Genomic DNA, 23966 nt, shown 5'->3' on the forward strand with positions numbered 1-23966 from the left:
GCCGCTTAGTGGCTTCATCGCTCACCCCGACAGCCGGTTTGGGCGGGGGCAAAGCCAAACGCGCTAACGTCATTCCCCCGGGGCGGGGCCGCCCGAGGCGGTGTTACCTGCTCTCGCGAGACTGCCGAGGCCGCGGAGCGCGGCACCCCCTCCCGTGCGGCGGGGGCGGAGCGCAGCGGGGGCGGGGCGCCATGCCTGGGGGCGGGGCCGGCGGCCGCTCCGCGCCCCGCCCCCTCCGCCGCCGCTCGCTCCCCGTCGGTGCCGCGGCGTGAGGCGGGCGTGATCGCCGCGCGGGCGGACCGGCCCGGGTTTCCATGGTGATCGCGCGGGGCGGCCGGTGCCGGCGGAGCCCCCGACACCCTTCCCTCTCTCCCCCGCTGCCCCTCCGCGCAGGGCCATGTCCCGCGGCCACTGCCCCCACCTGCTGTGGGACGTGCGGAAGCGGAGCCTGGGGCTGGAGGAGCCCGGCCTGCTGCGGAGGCACTACCTGGGTAAGGGCGGGGGCCGCGGTGGGGGCGGGCGCCGTGGAGCCACCGTTAGCTCACCTCACACGGTGCGGAGGGGGCCGGCCGCCCCTTCCGCCGGCCGCCTCGCCCGCGCGAGCCCCTCTCCCCACGCGCGGGTGTCAGCCGACCCCCTCCCCCCTCCCCCCCCAGCCCTCCGCGCTCGCGGGGGGTCCCGGGCACGGCGGGGCTCCGCTCCCGCCGCCCCGCTTCCTTCCCGGAGGAACTGTTGCACGGGAGCCCCAGCCGGGAAGTTGGGCGGCGGGCGGTGGCGGCTCCCAATAGCCTGGCAGCCGTGGCTGATGCCCGCGGGCGCTGAACGGGCTCGGGATTTCCCGGCCCTGAGCCGGCGAAGATCGCTAACAAAACCCCTAAGTGCCGGGATAATGGCCTGATTGTTCCCCGGGCTTTGAGGTGTTTCCTGGGGTTTGGAAGCTGAATGCCGGGCAGAGCCGCTTGAACGCGGTCGGTGCCGGCTTATTTAGCGGGTCTTTGTGCTCGCAACCGCCCTGCAGCGGGCGGGGGGGCTGGGGGTGCGCCTGGCCCTCGGCGCTGCCCCCTCCCCCCCCGGCGCCCGGCCGCTTATTTTCACTTTTTAAGTGCCACGAGTTAAAAATAGCCTTAGTTTCAGTTTACGAGGCGTCGGGGGAGATTTCTGGCGTGTAACAGAACCGTTGATAGTCGGTGTAATGGCGCAGGTCGCATGCGTTCTCCCTCTTCCACTCCTTCCCCAAAATTCTTCTTTTAAAAATATATATATTTTTTCACGTGTTTTTGGAGGTGTGTGAGGTGTTGCATTGATCACGGGGTGTGCGTGGGGGTGACGGCTCTCCGGGAAAGGTGGTTTGTTGGGCTCCAGCACACTCTTTTGTACTTGTCTGGCTTAAATCCTGCTTTTGAGTGGCGACGCCGAGTACTCCAGGTGGAACTTACTTCCAGCACCGCTAAAAGTGTGGCTTTTTATACCCCCTGGGTGCTTCAGACCGTGGTTGGTATTGGTTTTCCTTTGCTTTCCTGGTGGAATGTCGCATTTCCAACTTGAACTCCGTAGTTTTGGGGCTGTGGTCCCTGAGCACCCAGTAATCCCCAAGCAGTTAACTGGGAAAAGCAAGGTCACTGCTGGCAGGTTTCCACCTACAGTAGAGAAGGTGTCTGTGTGTATAGCACCTACGTGCACGTAAGTCCTTTGGAAGGATTTTTGGAGGTCCTAAAATTAAAATGGTTGAAAACATACGGTCTGATTCCTTTTGACTTTTGTGATGTCTTGACAGTGTGCTTGGCCAAGCCTTAACTGAGGACCGTCCTAACTTCTAGTGATCAAACACAGATATCCTTCTGACCAGCTACTTAAGGATTTTTTTCATTTATTTATTTATATTTTTTGTGCCTGCTCCAGTTGGAGCAGAAAAAACCCCGACGTTAAAACTAGGACTGTAGTGTGTAGGTTTTGAAGAAGCACCATAAGACCTTTTTTTTTAAGTTTACATGCTTGTGTCTTGACAGTTGAATTATTTAGATTTGATCAGTACAAATCATCCTCTCAGGTTTATTAAGGTGTCTTTTCTGGGCACTGCTTCAATAAAATGTGCGTGACATTAGTTAGAAACAAAACCTCTCTGGTGACTAGGTTAAGGTCTCATATTTACTGTTTTTTCATTTAAACTAAACGTGTTCGGTAGCTTTATAGCCTTGGGAAAATAGGACCTGGGAGAGGTTGCCCACTGAATTGATGTTAAGATCTGCGTCGGCGCTGGCAAGAGTGGCTCAGCCCTTGCTGACTTCTGCTTTTAATGAAAGGGGTTAGTGCATGGCGTGCTTGTCTCGTAGAGCCATCGTGCTTGGATTTCAAATGGCATTTATGGCCTTAATAGACCCACTAATTTGGCTGGTAATCAGGTGTGATTGCTCATGTGCAGATTTACCAGGCGACAGGCACCTTTTTGTGTGCAGTTTAGTGTGTCTATGGTTCTCCTCTCGTTCAGACTTAAACAGTTCTATGTAGGAGCTTTGTTTGGACCCAGATCGAGACAGCAGTGGTCAGACATGTGACATTGATTGTTGGTCATTGCCTATCTAGTCTGGATGGGAAGTAAGGTTTCTTCATATTTATACTGTTTTTTCCACTGTTCCAGCTGTCTGGCAGAACAAATGCAAGTCAGGCATTTTATTTTGACTTGGTAATAGTATTGGAAGACTCAAGGCATTTTCTGTGTTTGTCTGGGAGTTTTTGGTAAATTTGTCAAAACAATTACGGATACCAGTAAAAAATAAAGTAGGTTGTATGTCTCTTCCTTATCTGCTGCTCTTCTTCGTCCAGAACCCTCATAGCATGTCCTTAGCTAACGTGGTTCACAATGTGTGAAGGAAGATGTGTGTATACAAATAGTACTTGCAGAGTGAACCGTTCATTTGGGTGGTGTTATGCTGCAGTGTAAAATATGGAGAATATTGAAGGCAATTATGTATTGAAAGAAGACATCTGAGAACTCACCACTGTTTCCTATTTACTCAGTGTTTTAGTTTCATGTGAACTGGCAATCGAGGGGGACTCTATTTATAGCTTCTTTTAGCTTTCAAAAACAGCTGCTCCAGGAAGGATCTGTGCATCCTACTGTACCTTTCCGTGCAGATAATTCGCTCCTGGAATTTATGTCCTTGCAAAACTCAGTCTGATTTTGCAAGATCTCTAAATAATTGTTCTGAAACCTAGTCAGTTCTGGATAGAATTCCAGAGGAAAGCCTCGTGGAGATGGGGCAATATATCCGTACCTGGGACGTGTCCTTCAGATGCTATCATTGGGTAAGGATTCCTGCTGTCGTGATAGCGGGAAAATGTGGGTCTTATCAATGTATGTTAGCTACATTTTCTTCAGGATTTGTAGGCTAATTAGTCTCAATTTCAGACAGTGCCTGTATCTGAAGTCTCCAGAGTCAGCCAGGCCTCGGGGAGGCTGTCAGTAATGCTTTTTTCTTTGATTCGGTTTGGGCATGGTCTTCGCCTAATGCTGGTGGGAGGAGTCCTGCTGCTGGATCTCAGATGGAAACAGAGCATCAAACTACTTCCAGTGGTTAAAAACATCACCCTGCTTTTCCACAGGAAAACATCGGTGGTAAACTGTAGCCTCCCATTTAAATTCTGCTTTGAAACCGGCCAATGCAATTATTCAGTCATGACACTTTCCCGAGAATCCCCAGATCTTTGTTGCAATTTTGTATTATTGTGGCGGTATTTTGGTGACCGATGAAGATACCCGTTCTCGTAGCAGGTGAAGTGTTCGGTGCCATCACCATGAAGGCCTCTATTGGTGAAGTGTAGCATATAGTAATTTGACTAGAGAAATAGCAGCATGGGTTTCTTGCAAGAAAGAAGTGAGTGTGTAATTCCTCAGAAGAGATTTAATGTGATGGGTTTATTTGCTTTTCTGTGGAGGGTCATGCTGCTAAGGATGGCTCTGTTTAGTCAGGAGAGGAAGACTGAAGACTTCTTCTCTTTTTCTTTTATTTTTTTTTAATTAACTGGCATAGCAAGTTATCCAGAGAAAATCTGTTAGTCTAAAATAGTTTGCAGAGAGGAGCTGATTCCGTTTAGCTCAGTGATTGTCAGAGGTTATGGTGCTTGGTACAATGGAAGCAAGCATCAAAATCAGTCAGTTCTCCCTAATCTCCGATATCCTTGTTCACAGACTATTTGCTAATATCATCTGTCTTTGTGATATGAAATTCTTAAGCTTACCAGGTTTCTTGTGGTGCTGTCTCCTGACTGTCCACTCCCCCCTCTCTTTAAAGACTGTTTCTTATCTTACTAAGTTTTTCTCATCCTGTTTTATAAGATTTAGGAAGGGTTTGAAATCTATAAATCAACTGTAAAGCCGACCAGTAGTTAGGTTGGTTGTGGTCAAATTTTGTAAAGTTTCAAAAGGAGAACTGTTACTATTTCATTACGTAGGCAGGGAGAATTTACTAATCAGGCATCAGTAGTTCCCCTTCTTTACCAAGACGATCCATAGTAAAACCGAAACTAATTACAGTTTTGAAGTAAGTTAATTGCCCTGTTCATAAGTGGCTTTGAAAAACAGGATAGGCAAGAATAGCTGTTACATGTATGGACAACCGATTAGTTTTGATATTGACTGTGTTATATTCGTTACCTTATTAGTTTATAAAACTAGTTGTGGCTCATTGAATATAGTTAGAATTGGGTATTGCTGTTGAATGTATAGTTCTTCCTAAAATACATTGCCCAGGGTGAGAGAGTGAATTGAATTCCTTAAAATACTGAGAACTTTCCTTCTCTCTGTTGCTTTTCCTTGGAGAAACAAAAACCAGCAGAGATGGAAACTTGAATGTGAGGGAGAACAACTAGAAAGAGGTGTATTATTTTCCCCAGTTTTTGTTCCAGCTGTATTTCAACATATGCTATCTTAGGCTTTGAAAATAATACAGAGTAAGAAGGGTCAGGCAGCTTTAAAGTGATCAGCTTTGTAGTTGGTGCTCTTGCAAACTTGGAGATAGTCACAAAGTATTTAATCAGCCTTTCTTCTTTAATTCTTTGCGTAATACTTTTGATGTTTAGTTATTTTCAGGTGCGCTGTTACATTTCATGTCCTAAACCTCTGGCACTAATTTTCTTTTCCAGCATGGATTAAAAATGCTCATCTGTCACAGCTAAACCCCAGAACTGGTGAAGGTGTTTTATGTTTTTCCTTCTACAAGTCTAGCAAATTAACTGCTGCTTGAAAAAGGGCCATTATTAATTTGCCTGGTCGTCTGATTATCAGGACACAAATGAATGACTGCTGTTTTAATGTAAACAGTGTAGCTTTCTGACTCACGGCATCTTCCACTGCACTTTGTGTGCTCAGGAAGCCAGTTCTGTAGTGATACATCCTGGCACACACCAAACACTTTGTGAAACTAGACTAACCGAAGATTTTTAGAAAGATACAGTTGAACTCCCCCAATTTTTTTCATTGGTGATGTCTTCTGAATAATAGAAGTAGGCAGAGTCAGAATTGAAGTCCACAGTGTAATGAATGAATTAGAGGAAAATACATCTTTGAAACAAAATCGAACAGCTTTAACGTGCTCAATCTAATATGTGTCAGTCAGGAAATTTGGGATAGTCCCTGGGTTTTCAATGGTCGTATAGAAGGGCTTAAGATGTATAAGAGCATTGCAGAAAAAGAACGTTACTTTTAAACTGTAAAACCCACGAGTGTACAGTGATCAGATATTGCCTTAAACTGGATATGTTTGGGTTGTTTTCCCCTGTTAATAAAAGCAAGACTTAGCGACTACAGTCCTTAAAAAAATGTAGATGAGCAATTGAAAGAGCAGTGTGTCGTCGAGACCTGTTGATAACCAATTGAATTTGAAGGAGTTTAATGAAGAGACTACTATGTGTAAAATTAATTCCCCGATACCGTCTCATTTAGATTGGTACCAATGAACAGAAAAGCAGATGTATAAAGCAGCATCTTGAGAAAACGTTGGGGGTGATCCTGGCACATAAAGATTAATGATTTTTTTTTTTTTCTTTTCTACTTCCAAGTAAATCAACTGAGATAATAAAGACACCCACTTTAAATGTTTTAATAGAATAATTTGTAAAAAGTAGCACACTATCAGTAAAGGAAAATAAAACATAGTATAGCAGGATCATCTGGAGAAGGCAACATATGAAGAAAATACTAGAAAACCAGAAAGAGATGCGAGCTGGGAGGCAGGATTAAGGTTGGATGAGTATTTCTGGTGCCTGAGTGCCGAATACTTGGTTTTAATTTCAGTCTAATCAGCCTTCTGTTATCTTTGGGATTATTTCACTTGCAGACTAATCGAGCTATGGAAGTGGAGACACAGGAGCCGCTTGGACCTGCAAGTGGTACAGCCATGTAGCACTACACTACTTAAATTTGATATCTTATTTTGCTACTATCTCAGGAATCTTTGTAGTTAACAATATCATTGGCCTTTTCTCAGTCGCATTTTGCCTGTGTGTTTTGTGGTTTAATTGTTGTGGTTTGTGTATCTGCTTCTGTCTGCTCGGTGTTGTTCCACCTTGCTCCTAGTTGCTGATAAAGTGTTGACAATCACTGTAGTATATACTTTTTTTTTTTTAAAAAAAAAAGAACGTCTGGGATTACTCAGTGCCTTCTGTCATTCTGTCCTGAAATAAGAGAATAATTTCCAATGTTAGTTTTGGGGATGTTGGGGTATAAGGTCTATTATTTATGTACTACTAACATCAATTTGTGAAAAACTGTAGACCCTTACAGATCATGTTGTTATGTTCTTAAGTGGGATTGCTTTGCTGAAACTTTTTTTTCTTTTTTCCATAGTACTGTCTAGATCAGATATTGTTACCAATGAACCTATTTACTGAGTTTTGATGTTTTAATTTTGTACATCATCAACTTTTTTGCTGCTGTTGTATCTTGGCATACAGCATAAAACCATAAATGGGAGGGTGATTTCTGGCATCGCATACGAATACATCCAGTCTAAGTGGAGCTAGAAGGAAATGATCAAAAATTGGTACAACTGTTTCAGATTGTTGATTTTTCTGTCCTTCAGAAATTCAACAGGCTTTTTAAGTTGTCTGCAGCTTCATCAGCTTTGTTTGACATGGGCTGAATTATGTAGATGTATTTGTACTTTTTGTTTTTAAGGGATTAATAACCTTGTGTGTAATGCCTGTGCACTGAACGTTAGTTATGTGTTAATGGTTGCCAAGAATATGAGTGTTTATGTAAGTGTGTTGTAGGCCCAAGGCTTTGCATGTACGATTGTATTATTTGAATTACACTGTCTTACGATGCACATGTATTTGCTTTATGTCCTTTGGAGTCACAGCCTTCTCATGCAAACAGCTGGAGAGTATAAAGATTTGGTGTCCTTCAGATAGCTTTTCATTTTTGATTGCAATATTTAATTAAATTTACACTGTATGCTTTTAAAGACAGTCTTTGTACAAAGGTTGTCATTTGCTTTGTAAATAACTGCCTGTGTCTTGATACTGAGCATTTCAGACAGCTTTGTAGTTAAGTTGCACCTTGATCTGGTAATAATGAGCTTTGGATACATGAAAGCTGTCTCTTGCTGCAAAAACAAGTCGTGTACTGGATTTGTATTTCAGATTGAGCCAGTGATGTGGGAGATCACTTTAGATCTCTCTTATTCATTTATTTATTTATTTTTTATTTTTCCCCCCCTCTGTAGCCTTCTTCCAGCTGGATTGCTTCCATTAACTGCATTAGGGAGACCATTAAGCATATCTGTGTTTAGTCACTTCTGAGTTGTTGCTGTGCAATACTGTGAGTTCTTGTCACTTTGCTCGTGATCCCTGATCTTCTATCCTTGAATGCCCCGAAAATAGTCTAGTGGGATATAACTGATCATGTATCAAGAACTTGTTGACGCTTGAAACTTGTCCTGTCCTAGCAGTAAGGAAAAACGTTGGTTTGGATTTGAAGTATGCCAGCCTTCAAACAAAGCTGGATTTTTCACTGGTTAAGTGCAAGTCTCAGCGTTTTTGTGTCTTTGGGGCTTAGTGAGTTGCTGATTCAGGTATGTCCCAAATGCTTTAGCATGTGTTGAATCATTAAATATTGAACATGAGTATCGTGAGATGGAATCTGAGTCACATCAGTGAATTTTAATATCCCTTTATTTTCCTCATTTTGTTCTTCAAGGATTTGCAGGCTTTCCTCAGGAAAATTGAACGCATCCTTAATGCTGCTGCTTTCTACTTGGCAAATGTCATGAGCCAGATGAGGATCCATCGTTCCCTTCCCTGTGAACTGAATAGTTCTGAACCATTAGTGATGTTTGTTTAACCTTTATGGAACCACTTAAACTTCACCAATATAGAAAACTATTACACAAAACAAACCCCACCTCTTTGTGAATTTGTTATTATTATTGCAGTGTGTTCCCATTATTTAGCTTTCGTAGGAAATGAGAAAAGATGTGGTGCTTTTAAAATTTGTTTTTATTTCAGAAATACTTTTACGTCCTGAAAACACTCTTCGGTAAAAAATAAGTCTCTTGAGTTAAAGAACAGGGATTTTTGGTCATCTAGGATGAATACGTACAGTTTAATGCAGCCAGCTTGTTTTTAAATGCCCAATGATAATTCAATTTATTTTACAGTGTTAAATTAATAGTCACCTACTACCAAGACTCAGATTTCTACTTTAGCTCAACTTTTGATGTCATCTATCTTTAAACTCTAATCCTGAGCCATTTCCAAGTGTTCACACTTGTAATCTCACAGGGTTATGTACCTATATCTTGTTATGGTGTGTATATCTATTTTACATTTTTCCGCAAACTGAGCAGTGTATAATTGACCTACAACCCAGGATTAAATGGTATGTTTAATTAGGTAGGTGTGCAGAATAGTAAACGCCTTAATTCAGTTCCACCCTGTCCAAATTTTCAGTTTCACTGAGACAACCCCGTGGGAAAGGCAGGCTCTGCTTTTTTTGCTAGAAGGCATGTCTCTTTAGATACGCTGGTAGCCTTCTGTATAATCTCTTGTTAATCCGTTTTAAAACGTGTATTGAGTTAGCTTACGCAATTTTAAATAGTAGGCTTTTATTTACCCCAGAATCGTTGTCCAAAATGCGCTGGGGGATGTTCGTGTGACTGGTCCTGCTGGCTGATTTGAAGATGCAGTAACCTCTGACAGACACCTAAAGGTGATGGAAGGGCTGGCAGCAGTACTGGGCATGCACATCTTCGGCAGTGAGAGGACATGCCTGCTAGGAATGTGCTTCTCTTCAGAGCAGATTGAAGTAACTCCTTCTTTCCTCCTGCTAGTGGTTTTCCATGCTCCGCTGTTTGTTTTGTCTGAGTGCTTGGGGTTGGTAGATAACGGTTCTGCTGCTAACAGTCTTAACTTCTGCACTGGGGTAGACTCGTACCCCTGTTTTGTCTTCTTAGACAACGTCTGTTCTTGCTGAAAAGCACAACTCCTCACTGACCTGGGGTGTTAACACAGATAAATAGTGCTGGAGAAAATAAAGCGAGAGTACCTGATGTGATGCGTATTTCCCAAAGTGTTGTAAGGATTGTCTGGGTTACTATGTTAATACCATTTTAACAAGAAAATATTCAACAGACATTACTGTTCCATATACTATTTCAGATGAAGACTTTTCAAAGTCAGAGAAAAGCATTTCCAAAGACTTGTTGAAACCTACAGTAATGCTATGCACTCCAGCTTGCAACACTGTGTTATATTTCTTTTTGCCTTCAGTTAATGGAAGGCTCCTTCTAATCCTTTGATTAGAAGAAAACAGGGCTCAAGTGTATTTTTCTTTATCTGATGACTATTCAGTTTTGTATTAGTATCTGGTTTAGAATTTCAAGTTGTTTACTTGGGAGTCATATTTTAGTGCTGATGGAGAAAACAGAAAATGCTTTTGCATTTGGTTAATCATAACTTAAGTGTGATTAACTGGATGTATTTCAGGTAGTTTTGTGTTGAGAAGAATAAAGTGGTACATGGTATCTTTTTTGCTTTTGGTTATCTTTTACGTAGATATAGCTTCTCTTTGTTTCATCATGTGAATATTTGTCCTCTGCTCTGTATTAATCAGAAATATTCGTGATGCAATATAAAAATTTCAAGTGCCTTTTATCTCAGTGAGTAATTTGTATATGATCGTTGGACTGCTTTAATGTCCAAATGAATGAATATCAAAATTGCTGAAAACTGGCGTTTTTCTCCTGTCACAAAACCACGCTTGTTTTATCTTCTGCTCAGCTGCAATCTGTGGCAAGAACAATACAGAAGGCGCTGCTGTGGGGAGTGTATGTGGGGACAAGAGAGCTGTCAGAATACGGTGTACTTGTGAATTAAATCCACTTAGTGCTAGTCAGTATAGCACGCTCACTCCGAAGCTAGGATTTGGAATATACAGATAAAAAGCCTTCTCTAAGACAGGTAGTTTTACTTGATACCACATTTTTGCTACTGAGAACACCTTAAACTGTTAGTAATACAATGTAATTTTATGTATTAAGTATCTTTCAAGCATAAAATATGCTTGATATCAAAGAAATTAAATACATTGCTTTAAGGCTGAAATGCTTGCAGCTTGCCAGTGCTGGAGCCCAATGGAAGCTTGTGCTTGGGAGTGGATACTTTTAGTATCTGAGCTGTTTGAAAGTTTATTGCAGACATTGCTACTAATGCAAACAAAGCTGTGCTGTTACCTACAGTGACTAAGTCTAAGTAACTTAACTTAGGTTTAGTAGAAGCAAAACTGAACAGAAGTCTTTTCTAGGATGCTTATTAATTACCCCAAGATATACAGTCTTGCTGAACTTTTTTTTTTTTTTTTTTTTTTTACTTTAGCAGATCTCTTTTGTGTTTCTTTTGAGGTCAAATTTTTGTACCAACATAATCACTGGGAGATATCACAGGCTTGCTGGATTGTGATTCAGGGCTTAGCGTCCTATCTGCTGTATTTCTGTCTGAGTGTTTATATGTGAAAGTTTTGTGTTTCTGAATACATGAAGCTTACTCTGAAGCATATCTTAGGATTTGAGTGCAAGCTTGGTTAACACCCAAGTTGTTTGATGATGGGTGTTTAGTAGCAAAGCTGTTACGTATTAAAGTAGCAAGTAAGTCTCTCCACAGAAATGAAAATACTTTTGTTTTTTCTGTATAGCATTCAGGCCTTTGGGGATGTATCATTAAGAGCAGAGAAGAATTCGGGTTATCTGTTTTAAACTTAAACCATCACAAAGTAGTTGTTAAAGTAACTTGAAAGGTAATCTTTTAAACATTGGCAGAACCAAGAGTTACCGTTTTTGGGATTTGCAGGGCCTTGATCAAAGGACTGGAGGTGACACCGATGGATTTGGCTTCTGGCAGTGCTGCTGATTCATTCTTCCCTTTGATAAATTGCTTCGGTTTCCTGTCTCACAGTTTCACTGTATATAAAATGGGACCATTGTCTATGTAGCTAACAAGTGTTTTTCAAGATTTTAATTAAGCTCCGAGAATTTTAACATACCTCAATGTGTATAGTCCTGTTTATGGAATATGGAGAGTTCACGTTGGTGGAAAAGCAGCTTGTTGAGTTGTGGATTGGAGAGTTTGATGTCAACAGAGCAAAAAAAATAACCTATATACAAATGAACCGGACTTGCCGTCTTTTCATGGAGTGGCCCCAGAAAGATATAAACGCTCCCCTGGAAAATCAAGAGTAGTTTTTAAAATGCGCTTAGAGTGCAAGATAACATGTGCTTTGCGTTGGGAACAGATGCTGGCTCCATTTCAGTTTTAAACTAGGGCATTCCAAATGTCACAGCAAGCTAGTGCTGAGGGACTTGGCCTTGGAAAGAGCCAGCTTGACATAAATGAGTGTTCATTTGACGAACAGGATCTGTTACTCGTTTTCTGAATAAGGGTTGTCTTTTAATGTCTCATACCATGGTGGTGCTGCTTTGGATCAAAGACGAGTTATAGTTCTGTGGAGCGCAAATGTACTTTAAAGGTAGACCTTCATCATTAAATGATCTGTACTTTTTCAATGGGAAATTCTGGAATACAGTTTGAAATCTAGGAAGGTTTTACATGCTTGAAGCATTAAACTTTGCTGCTGTCATCAGTTCTGAAGTAGCATTGACTAAGTCACTTACAAAAGAAAGGCACGTGTACCTCTGCCAAAACAGCCGTGTAGAAAGCACCTGACCAGCAATTCCTGACTTGAGGATTGTGACCTAAATGGTGGTGTAACTGCTGTGAGTGTGGAATACGAGGGACATCGTGGTATTTTGGTATTGCTCCCTCAAGTGAGATCAGAGCTGTCTATATGTGCCTGAACACCGAAGTTGGGTAATTCTCTAGAGGGGAGTGATAAAGCATCGTTTGGTTTGATGTTGTGCATAGTGGAACATTTTTAAGAAATAAATTGCAAGGAAGCAGCTGCAGTTTCTCATTTCCCCGCTTTTCCGTATTTAAATTCATATTATGAATGTATCAAAGTGGTGCTTCTTCCATACATAGAATGTGGCCTTGAAAATGATCCTCTAGTCTCTAGCTTAGTGTAAAATAAAATAAAAACATTGATTAGTGTACTGAGGGTGACACTGCACCTTGAGGCTTCAGTTAGTGCCCAAGGTCTAGTGAGAAGGGGTGGAGGGAGCATCAGCTCGATGGCTTTCCAAATGTTGGCTATGTAAACACTTCACAGGGAGCTCGTCATTGCCGTTTGAAATTTTAACAGTGCTTTTTTGCTTTGTTTTATTCTTGTTGATAGTTTCACCTTAGCAGTTTCAAAGCAAACCTCATATGGATGTTCCCCTGTCCAGTGAGATGATCTTGGTGATGAGAGCTTGATTGCTTGATCCCTCTCTGAAACAGGTCTTATTTGAATATAAGAAATGATCTATTGAAGCATCCTCACAGAACTAAATTATTCCATTTCTGGTGGCACATCGCTAAGGGGAAAAAGAAAGTTTCTGGCTCTTACGGAGCCTGTATGCAGTATTGGGGGTGGGGGGAACCCAAAACTTGACAGAGGTCTTGATGCCGATTTAATAAGAAATAGTACTCCATGGGGTTTTGTCAGAGGCCTGGGTCTCCTCCATCCCCTTAGCTGAAGGGGGGAGCCAGGAGGACCGAAGGTGGGAGGAACAGGGAGCCATTAGATTAAGTGGATGAGAGTGAAGGATAGTGAAGATTTTTGTCACCTTGGAGAGCAGAATCCTCGATGTGGGGAATTTGACCTTACAAAGTCTAGTAATTAGAGTTGTGGTGCTTTTTTATCAAACCAATGAACTGTGGAAGTCATTGCTGAAGTACAAGCAATGCAGATTCACTGACTTTACTCAGCTTTTAATAACAGCAGATGTGGAGACTGTGCTGTCTTCAGATCCGTTTGCTCAAGTAGTTCTGGTTTTCATTTTAGAAAAAAAACTGCATTCAGGATCTGGTGGTTCTAGTTTTGAATGACAAAATAAACTGGAAACAATCCATTCAGTTTTCCTCTTGCGTTTAGTACTTTGTCAAACAGGAAGGTTTTTGGAGGCAAAACGTTTTAACTTTTCTCCCTTGCTCCCTTTTCCCTTTAGGGAATAAGGAAATGACAAAGTGTTGTAGTTTTGCTTGTATTGATTCCTCCCTCAAATCAATATTTAGATAAATAGTCATCACGTGATAAAAAACGAATCACATCTATAAAAAGTGCATATGCTAGCATGTGCAATCCTCACATTTTTATTTTTAAATGTTTTAAATGGGGGGAGTATAAATATACAAGGTGCCATATATCTCTGTCTCAAGTGAAATATTTACTGAAACTTATATAGCTACTGTGTTTTTATTAAGGCCAAAAAATCCTAATCTAACAACAAGAAGTCGGATCATACCTAATTTTGTCAACGGACTTTAGGGAAATAAAAATGGCAATTGAAGATGGGATTAGAACACATTTACTGTTTCTTGCTTGCCGATTTAAGTGATTTGGATTAAAACCACACCATACGGGAAGGAGAAAAATCTGTTGCTCTGCTTGTTTTTAAAAATGACTTACAGTAATCTCCTTCAGCGTTTCTGCACAGAGAGTTCTCGACAAGCGCCTACATGTTGGTCTGCAGACATCACCTCACTTCCAGATGTGTTATATGCACGTAGTGCCATGCCTGAGAGTCATCCACTGCTATCAGACTTCTCTGTTCTGCAAGTGGAAATGTGATAGGACTGGCAAACACAAGATTTTTGTGTTGGCCTGCACAGTACACGTCTCTTAGCGAAGTTATCCTCTTGGGGGTTGCATATTATTATGCTGTATTTTGCATTACAGTAGCGCCCTAGACACAAACTGTTAGGTTTCTATTATGCAAAGTGAGATATAAATATACAGTAGGTGATATTTCCCACCACAGTATTCACGCTTACTTATGAGCAAGGGTTGTAGAAATCAAATTAACCTGAAAATAGGCATCTTCATTGAAAAGACACGTATTGTTCAGTGAATTGAAAAAAATAATAGGACAACAGAAAAATACAATAAACCAACCATTAAGGACCCAAGTTTAAAGTCTGTTCCTCTAGGGCAATAAAAGGATGAGTGATGAAGAAAGAATAGGGAGATGTATTCCCAATTCAAGAACATGTAAGTTGTTGTTAGTCGTGCATGGTGCATAAAGTTATTTGAATCACTTTCTAATGATGGCTATTCCTGGTTAACGGGGTTTGTAGCACTTCTGAGACGTCACAATTTCAATGTCTGTAAAATGGGGCATAACAGACTATGCTTTTTATATTTTTAAAGCTAACTTAGGTGTGCTTTAAAAGCAGTCACTTTATAACTGTTGCACCCTACAGTGCCTACTCTTAGGAAAAAAAAAAATTGCCAAAGTACGATCTTCATCCAATGTGACACTTGAACTGTGTTACGAACTATTTTGAATTCTGGAGGTTCCATCAAAAACTATGTACCAAAACACACCTTTTCCTGGAGGAAAAGGGAGAAAGTTGTGTGACCTTTGAGGCAGAGGTGTACTGGTGGGAGCTGGTGCTGCTGGAAGGGTTTCCTGGTCTTTGAGGGAGGATGGCAGGGACGTTCAGTGGCCTCGTGTCAGCCAGATGGTCTGTGACTGTGAGGGACCAGGTGTGGATACCGGAGGTTCTTTTTTTAGTGCTACAGAGGATATGGGACAATTAAAAGGCATTAAGAGGAAAGGAGTGGAAGAGAGGAGACGTTGCTTTTCGAAATTTGTGCTGCAGTGCCAGAGGCAACACTGAAATGGGTCTGCCTCCAGCTGAACCAAAACAAGTTCAGAAATGTAGGTTTTTCAGATGTGGAGAGGGTTCTGTTGCGGTTTTTCTTTCCCTGACTTTGTAGTTTCCTCAAAGGAAGGCAGGAAGGTTAATTTTGAGTGAATTCGATAGGTTTCATGTTTGAAAACAGGGCAGCCTAACATAGACCTACAGTCTGGTGCTCTTACCTGGAGTTTTGTGCTGAGAGTTTGTACACAGGACAAAAAAGAAAATGGTCCTTGAGTTTCAGTTCTTCTAGGATTTAAGTAGGAAGATGAGGTTTATCGTTATTTGTATTTTCTGACAGTGCTTTCTGGGAATTATTAGCTTCATTATAACCTGTTTTCATAAAATGGGGGCACTCTAAATTAAATGAAAGTTGGAGCTATTTGTTTAAACTTCTAGTTCAGGAAGAGACCACACTGTTTTCAATGTATTTTTATTTTTCCCTCATCATAGCACAGTAGTGTTTCCAAGTGCAGTGGTAAATCAGCTTTTATATGGGTAATAAGGACATAAAGTTTCCAGGCCCTTACCTTACTCAGTGTGTGTTTTCATGTCGTCTTTCCAGAAATTTCCTCCGTGTTTTATCCCTTAAGTCTATATCAGATGGAATGGTAATGGACTACAATGTTCCTCTTCAAAATGCAACTTTAATAATAAAATTGAAATTGGGATTTTCCTAGTTTAAGAGGAGATGTAGGGTTGTAGGTGATGCTTGGAAGATCAACTTCCAGTTCTTTGCTGAAATTATAAGACCATGTTTTACTTGCTCCTTGAGACCAAACACATTCTTCTTTATATTTCTATACAAAAGGTATATGAAAAGTCATGAACTATGTTATACTTGCTGTCTTTCAGCTAAGTTAACCAAATAACCACAGGGTTATTTTCTGTCTTATAGTTACTAGTTTTAGAGGAAGCGTTGGCCTGTGAACCTGTGAAATGTTCATTTTGCCATTTCTGCATCCTTATTAAAGGTGGTGGAAGAGGTAGCAAATGTGATGCTTGTCTTACCTTTTGTAAAATAGAAACCATATGAATTGTTTCAAGATTTACATTTATATTCTGGTTCTTTATTGTTTAGGGTTTTACCGGTTAACGCTTGTTAGCAGGGTCTTAACTACTTCTTCAGTGTTATTCCTTCGAAAGAGTATGTAATTAGTATTTTTCTTCACAGGGAGAAGAGAATTTATCCAAAGATTAAAACTTGAAGCAACCTTGAATGTGCATGATGGATGTGTAAGTCACTTGTTGCTTTTTTGTTTGTTAAAAAAAACGTTAAATTTCAGTTTTGTTGCCACGGTAATAGTTCCTTAACTTAGAAATGCAAATACCATGTATTAAAGCTGAGCTGGAAAACTCTGCTTGTTGAGGCCTACATCTGAATTCTCTAGGTATTTGTTTCTTCTTAAACATCTGACACTTTACCTTGGAAGCAAACCAAAATCCCACTCCTATACCTAAATACTGTGTCCCACTGCTGAATTAATTAGTCTCCTATGCCAGGAAAACACAAACTTATTATCAGTTAGAACTCTTCTTAAACCTTTAAATGAAATCTTTAGTAGTTTTATGCTATGTTGATACATTTTGTTGACTTAAAGCTTTATTAGTGTTTTGAGTGATTTATTCTCCAAGTCTAAAAAGCAAATGATCGAGTGCTAATGCTTATTTAAAGAGACAATAAAACCAAAAATAAGCCTCCCCTGAAAGGTAATACCATAACTTGAAATATTGCTTATTTAAATACTTAATTTTTTAAAGTTGTGCAAGTATTCTAAGTCATATTCTTTTACATAAAAAATTTTACTTAAACTGGGTACAGGGCAAAGAGATTGCCATATTACCCTTGATGAATAGAACTGAAATTCATGATTGTTAAAGAACTATCCTTGTTGTACAACGTATCTGAAAAGTGGAAGGATACTAGTAGTGCTATAAAAAGTGAAAATGCAAGTGTAAATTTGATACTTTAATGTGTTTATTTCAAAAGCTCTTCAAATATGAAGTTTTTGGATATTTTTTACTTAAGTTGCTTGCAGTTGCAGCTTTAAATTAAGGAGTGTTATAGTTATTAACTAACACAGCAGTAGTTTTAAAGAATAAGTGTTAACAAAACCTAGATTTTTGGCTTGAGATCAGAAAAATGATTTTGACTTGCATATATTTTTGAGAGACTAGAAACGCTGGGAAAGGCAAGGATTAGAATTGCTTTATATAAGAAGTCAGCTACTTTTTTGTACTGACTACCATTGTGAGTTTCATGTTCTGGTACAGATGGTATTGGCTTAAAAAAAATGCATTAATTTCTCAGTTTTTTTCAAGAAACGTTATCAGAATGACAATGTACCAAACCATTCTGTGATTTGGTGTGTAGAAAGTTACCAATTTTTGTATTCAGGATTGTAGCAGTGAATTTTACTTTATAATTTCATTTCCAGTAGTTTTTCATTTCCTCAAATATGCTTAAGATGAAACTTTCAGGTTTCTTTCCATGAAGTCGGTTGGGTTCTTAAATTATTTTTTTCTCTGTTTTCTTGTAAAAATAGTAAATTTTGCCTAGAAAACAAGGGACAGGAAAATAGTCCTTCTTTGCTACTTTTTAAAAATGGAGTGACTGATCTCCCTTTTAGTTAACTACCTCTGCAGCATGTAACAGAAATTGCAAATTTGGTATTGGCTCGTTTTGTGGCTTGGATCTATCTGGTGGATACGTATTTAAAAAATCATTTTGAATTTATTGTTTTAGGCCACATGTTAAAGCATACTTTAAAAGCTAACCTGATTGTTTTAGTGCGTGGAAAATGTTTTAATTGCGAACTTACAGCATTATATGCAGGTGTTTAAAATATTGCTACAATTTGAAAAAGGTCTTTAGAAATTAAATTTGCTCAGTATTATCCATCTTTAAAGAATGGGATATTAGGAGTTCTTACCTCATTTACTGTGTGGGTTTTTGCAGGGATTAATCTTTTATAGCTAACGACCATTTGGTATAATTTCTTACTACTTGCTTTCAAAAAAATCTGTGAAATAAAAGTAAATGATATTCCAATGCCCTTACTGATTAATATCCTTATACCATCAGTCAGAAATGATCATATTAGTCTTTAATTTTCCCCATAATTGCTGAATCAGCATGCATTTGAAATGTGAGGAATGAATGCCATAGTTGTCTTATTAAGGGTGTTTCTGGATTTGGTTTTTTTGGGGGTGATTGGGGTTTGTTGGAGGGTGGGGGTTGGTTTGGGGTTTTTTTGTTTTGTTTTGTTTTTTTATTAAGAACGTTTGCATTCTTCTGTGGAATAAGTTGTGACTTGTATTTTCTATATAAAGCATGCTGTGTAATTGGACACGGTGGACAACTTACTTAAGGCAAGATTATTTTTTTTTTTTTCTAATTGAGGATAAAAGTTAAGTCCAACTTCCTACTTACCATTTGATCTATGTTACACACAAGAGAGATCCTGTGGGAAATATGACTGTATGTATAATCATGCTCAGGTACAACATCTTTGAAGGGAATAGTTCTATGAATTACTTCAAGTACACATAGTTTTGTAGCAGTCGTATTACCACAGTGCCTTTTTGTTTGAGGTACGAGTATTTATCATCTCAGAGTTTAGATGCCGTTGTCTTTGAGATAGTGCGCTTTTCCACTTCGTTTGAAGACGCAGTTTCTAGCAGTAGTGTGTGAAGTGATTGAATTAGTGAATCACGGGTGTCTGCTTGTAGCCTTATCATCCTTCCAGGGTGTCGTCTGCCTCTTCCAACGAGATTCACATTGTCCAGTTCAGTGAGGTCATACGTATGCCAGAAGTTGCCATTTTCCATGTTAACTCAAGGGACCTTGAGACGATGAGATGTGTAGTGTTAGGTGGGATGCTTTCTGTGTGAAGGAGGAGAAATGCCGAAAGAGAATCGGACTGGACCAGCAGCGATGCAGTGCGAGGAAAGTAGAGGAGAAAGGAACTCTAAACCATATTGAATTGGAGTCTTCCAGTTCTGGTCCTGTGAAAGCTGTGGAAGGTAGAACTGCAGGATGCACAGGACGATGGAGCCTTTGACATGGGCAAATACTACGTTTTAAAATAAAGAGGATTACCTGGAGGAATAATTTCTCATTTCTGTGTATAGGCATTCAGTTCAGTAACACACAAGTGTCCTGGGTGGCGTACATCTCCTTCAGGGTGGCACTATAAAGAACAAGTAATTTTTAGATGTAGGCCTCAAAAGCTGTGCTTAAATTAGTATAGGAAATTTGTCTGCATATTGTTAGGGTGTGCAGTTTTTACCTTTTCCTCCACAGATGAAAAGTAGTGCCTTTTCACCCCATTCCTTGCTTGGGAGATCTTACTGATGATTTTGATATCTACAGTACTTTTTATTTCCTTTCTTCTATTTCTTGTATTCTGTTAATCTATCCTAGTTCAGAAAAGAGTTAATTCTACTGTTACATTACATAGAAGGAAGGAGTTTTCTTTTTCAGGTTTTTAAGGATTGGCTGAGCTCCTTCCTGCGTTGCCTTTGAGGAAAACACAGAGATAATAAATTTATTTTTTACTATTTGACTAATGAATCAAAAGTGCCTGCTGCTTCCTTTCAAGGCTAGTTGAGTGGCAAATAAAATTAGATACAGTTGTTAATGTGAAATACTCCATGGAAAAAAGGGAATTATGCACCTTTTGGCTCTTCTCATCTCGTTAGTAACTGTCATTTGTGTTTGTTATACCCTTTCTTTTGGCTCTAACACCTTTTTCCAAGAATTTTAAGCCCTTAATGTAGTAACTGTTATGTTATGCTTTTAGTTGGGTGTTGAACAGCCGTGAAGGTAACAGGTACATAGTTTTTCTACATGGTTTTGAAATACGACCAATTTTCTAGGCACTCCTCATTTTACAGTGCATTTTAATAGTAGGGTTGCTACCGTGGAATGAGACATGCTTGATTACAGCAGATTAAAAAAAGTTCTCATCGGTTTTTAGTGATCCGTATGCATATTTATTGGGGTTATTTGCTGTTGGTCAATAGGTTGTACTGAACACTGAGAAATGTATTGACTGATCCCTTACTGGAAAGTTGATGTTCTCTGGGAGAAAAAAAAAAAAAATCAAGCTTACTCCAGTGAAAGACTTTGTCATTTTTTGGAGGTATTTTTTGCCAGTGATGTTGGGATGGTGAGCTGGTACAGAATAAAGAGCCTGTTTAGTTATAGACCCCTAGCACACATTTGGTTATGTCATCGCACTTCAGGAATTTTTCTGAACCAACTTCTGCCTGGATAGGGTGTATTGAAGTCGCTCAACCCTGAGACAAATCAGTGCAATGAAATTGGAATTTAGAAGGAGAATGATTGATGTCTTGTGTAGGTTTGTGTCGCTGCCATTTAGGTAATCATGTCTCCCCTTTGCATCTTCAGTGCTTTCTCTGCTTTCCTGTTCTTCAGATTTTGCTTTTAGACACATACTCCTACCCCCCTCAATTTGTTTCATTTTTGTGCTAGCGCGTCCTTCTCACGGCATGTTTTTTAATTTTTTGGCAGCTTCCCTGGTTTTTCAGCATTTTGTTCTTGGTTCTATTCTTGTATCCTTGTATTAGCATTTCGGTTTCTTTAGGGCAATGCTAGTATTTTTCTGCCTGAAAGTAACTGTAGATGAAGACGACTATTCTGGGGTTGTGTGTTTGCCCTAGCTGTAGCACTGTGTTATGTTTGACAGTATTTTGGGAGTACAGTTGTTGTCAGGGCAGGTTACTTCAATGATAGATGGATCTGGGGGCTAGCTGGGGGCTAGCTGAATTCGTGGTTCTTGGTGATTGACAGTCAGGGTTATAAAATCATCAGAGTAGCCATGCAAGGTCATACCGATGCTCAGTCAAGCCTGATAACTTGGCCCGAAGAGCGGCCAGTAACGATTTTTGAGGAAAGCTGAGGCAGGGCAGGCAGGCAGTACTTGAAGGGTGTGCTGGAGGACGCATCGCATTTTGATGGGCAGGTGGGGGTGAAAGTTGCATCTTTGTTTCTGATCGTTTTTCATTCTTCTTTTATGAATATTTATATTCTTCCACTTCTGGTGTTTAGGACATTCTGTGACAATGAATTCCAGTTTTACTAAAATGCCGTGTGTGTCATGTGATGGTTTCATTGGAGGCCTTCCATTTCCAGTACTGTAAAGAGCCACAAAAAATTATTTTTTTTCCTTGTCATTCATGATTTCGTAAGCTTCTGTCATATCCCCTCCCGAGAGTAGTACAAATTAATTGCTTCTAGCGAGAAAGTGTTAGATACCTGTGAACATTCTAGTAATTCTTTTTGGTAACTTCTCTTTTCAAATGGGCAGTAATGGAAATGGAAAATATGGGAGTGGGATATGAACCCAAACTGTGTAGTGTGGAAGACACGGATTTGCCATGCATGGATGTATACACTGACAGAATGACATTTGCTTTTGCGAGCACTTCCTAACGATTCCTGATATTATTTGACTGCTGCTGAGCACTGAACTAACTCTGCCATAGGCATGTCTGTTGTAACATGAAGATCTCTCTCTTTTGAGCGGCAAGAGTGCATTTAAAGCTCTGTAATGGGTATGTCAAGTTGTTGCCTATATGATCCATCTGAAACAGCTAATTCCAATTTTGCAACGTTGCCTAATTAAGGACCCCAACTGAGCTTGTGACTGAAATAGTAACTAAAATGGGCATATTTATTTTAAACAAAAAGATGTCTGTCTTTTGGGCTCAGAATGAAATACTTGAATAAAATTTTTAAAAAATACAATTGAGAACCAAGTGGTTTTTTTACGAATTATATTGTCCACTCCGATACACCACACTAAGGCAGTTATTCTGCCAACAGAATATAGCCAACAGAAGATGTTGATGGCTGCAGTTTGACACGTAAAGCTATTTTAGAGGCTACTTGGAATAGCAGTGGTCACGCATGCAGACTTCGGTGCTTGTGCATGAGCTGCTGCTTGAAGACAGGTTACTGTAAGGATCCTTTCTGAGCTTCCTGGATTTTGAGTGCTTTTACAGCTTTATTTCATTGACACATTATGAAACACAGTCTTGTGAAAAGGAGAATTGATAAGGAAATATATTGTAAAGTTCTCCCGCTATGATTCTGTACCTCACTGTAGGATGATTCTTTCCCAGCATGCTCACACCTCTCAAAAGGGATCTGGGATGGATTCTGCGGTGCTTTTTGTGTGATCCCTGAGAAGGTGTGGTCACTGAAAAGTATACAGAGAGTAGATGCTCAGAATTTGGATATGGTGAAGATACAATAACGAGAGCATTGTGATACCCTCTCGTTCAAATTTGGAGAACTCTGTGGAGTAGATTTGGTACATTAAAACACCTGAATATGTAAAATTGCGGCTACTGAGGCCTTTGTGGGAAAGCTTAATTTACCTGATGGACTCTTCAGGAGCAGAGGGAGTAATTGAGATGCCATAGATGAAGCAGGTGATTCCCTTATCAATTTGTTTTAAAACCACAATTTTTCTTTTTGTGCTAGCTGCTTAGAAATTACATAATTTCAATTGAATTTGTTAACTCCTATTTCTGTAGTGTTGGATGAGTATCGATGTTTTAATATTCTGAAAATTGAATTAATCTAAGTCTAGACTAACTAATTTTTGTTAATTCATGCAGGTGAATACCATTTGCTGGAATGATACAGGAGAATATATTTTATCTGGTTCGGATGACACCAATCTGGTAATTAGTAATCCCTACAGCAGAAAGGTGGGTTTTTTTCTGGATACTCAATAATATTCAAATAGGATTTAAGTTATTATTTTTCATATGTTATTATCTGACAAAGATAATATCAGGTACTTTATAGTGTGTATAAATGGGAATAAACTTCACAGTGCTTTAAAACCTTTAGCATTCTAATCCCTTGCGACGTAGGTATTATCCCATTTTACGGTAGGTGGTCTGGCACAAAAGGAACATGGTCTCACAACAGATTAGTGTCAGAATTAGCAATAGCATTCAGTAATTCTTGTGAAATCTTAATAGTCAGATAAATTGTTTTCGGCTTCGTTTTAGTTTTAAAATACTGTATTAACTTCTGCTGTATGTAACAGACTGAGTTGTCTTTCTGTGTAATATTGTTGAAGTGTCAATCTTGATTAAAATACTTTATTACCATTTGAAATTACATTGCCTTGTGTGTGCATGTGTGTGGACGGAGAAGGATTTGTACTGAAGTAGGGGAAGCAGGCTTGTGAAGGGGGAAGTGCTGTGAAGGTCTCTGCTTCTTCCACTTCTGCCCTCACATGGGTTACGAGGCAGTCGAATGGCTTCCAGTAATGTCAGCTAGCATCCATCACGCAGCAGCAGTGTTCCACGCTTTGCTCGTTAAGGAGCTGCTGATAGTTTGATAGATCTGGGGATCCTGTGCAGCAGTGTTCAAGCGAAGTCCTCGCTCCTTTGCTTTCTCAGAGGTTGAGTACTTGAGGTGCTGAAAAGTGAAATGTGCTGGGGAAACAAAAATGTGTGGGTGGTCTTGGTGGAGGAGAGTTTGAATAGAAGGTTATGGAGGCAGCAATATTTTGCCTTCCTGAAGAGCTGCGGTGGGAAAATAATAGTGATCTGGAGTGTTGCCTGTGATTTATCGGTAAGATACCTTCCCTTGCTTCCCCAAATGAGCCATAGCTTGCAAACTT

At 40.0% G+C, this 23966-nt stretch overlaps 1 protein-coding gene across 3 annotated transcripts in view; it reads left to right on the top strand.

Annotated features, from left to right (window-relative positions):
• Positions 1-212: 212 nt before the first annotated feature.
• Positions 213-23966, top strand: part of DCAF6 (DDB1 and CUL4 associated factor 6) — a 90584-nt gene continuing 66830 nt past the window's right edge. Inside the window, exons 1-3 of one of the 3 annotated variants that reach the window (XM_037378070.1) lie at positions 213-491; positions 16466-16527; positions 22945-23037. In XM_037378070.1, coding sequence (XP_037233967.1) covers positions 398-491; positions 16466-16527; positions 22945-23037 — 249 coding nt within the window. In that variant the 5' untranslated portion in view covers positions 213-397. The remainder of the gene's footprint in view (positions 492-16465; positions 16528-22944; positions 23038-23966) is intronic. The other 2 variants (XM_037378071.1, XM_037378073.1) reach the window with 2 other exon arrangements.

This window comes from Falco rusticolus, chromosome 2, assembly GCF_015220075.1.
Source record: "Falco rusticolus isolate bFalRus1 chromosome 2, bFalRus1.pri, whole genome shotgun sequence".
Taxonomy (NCBI): Eukaryota; Metazoa; Chordata; class Aves; order Falconiformes; family Falconidae; genus Falco; species Falco rusticolus.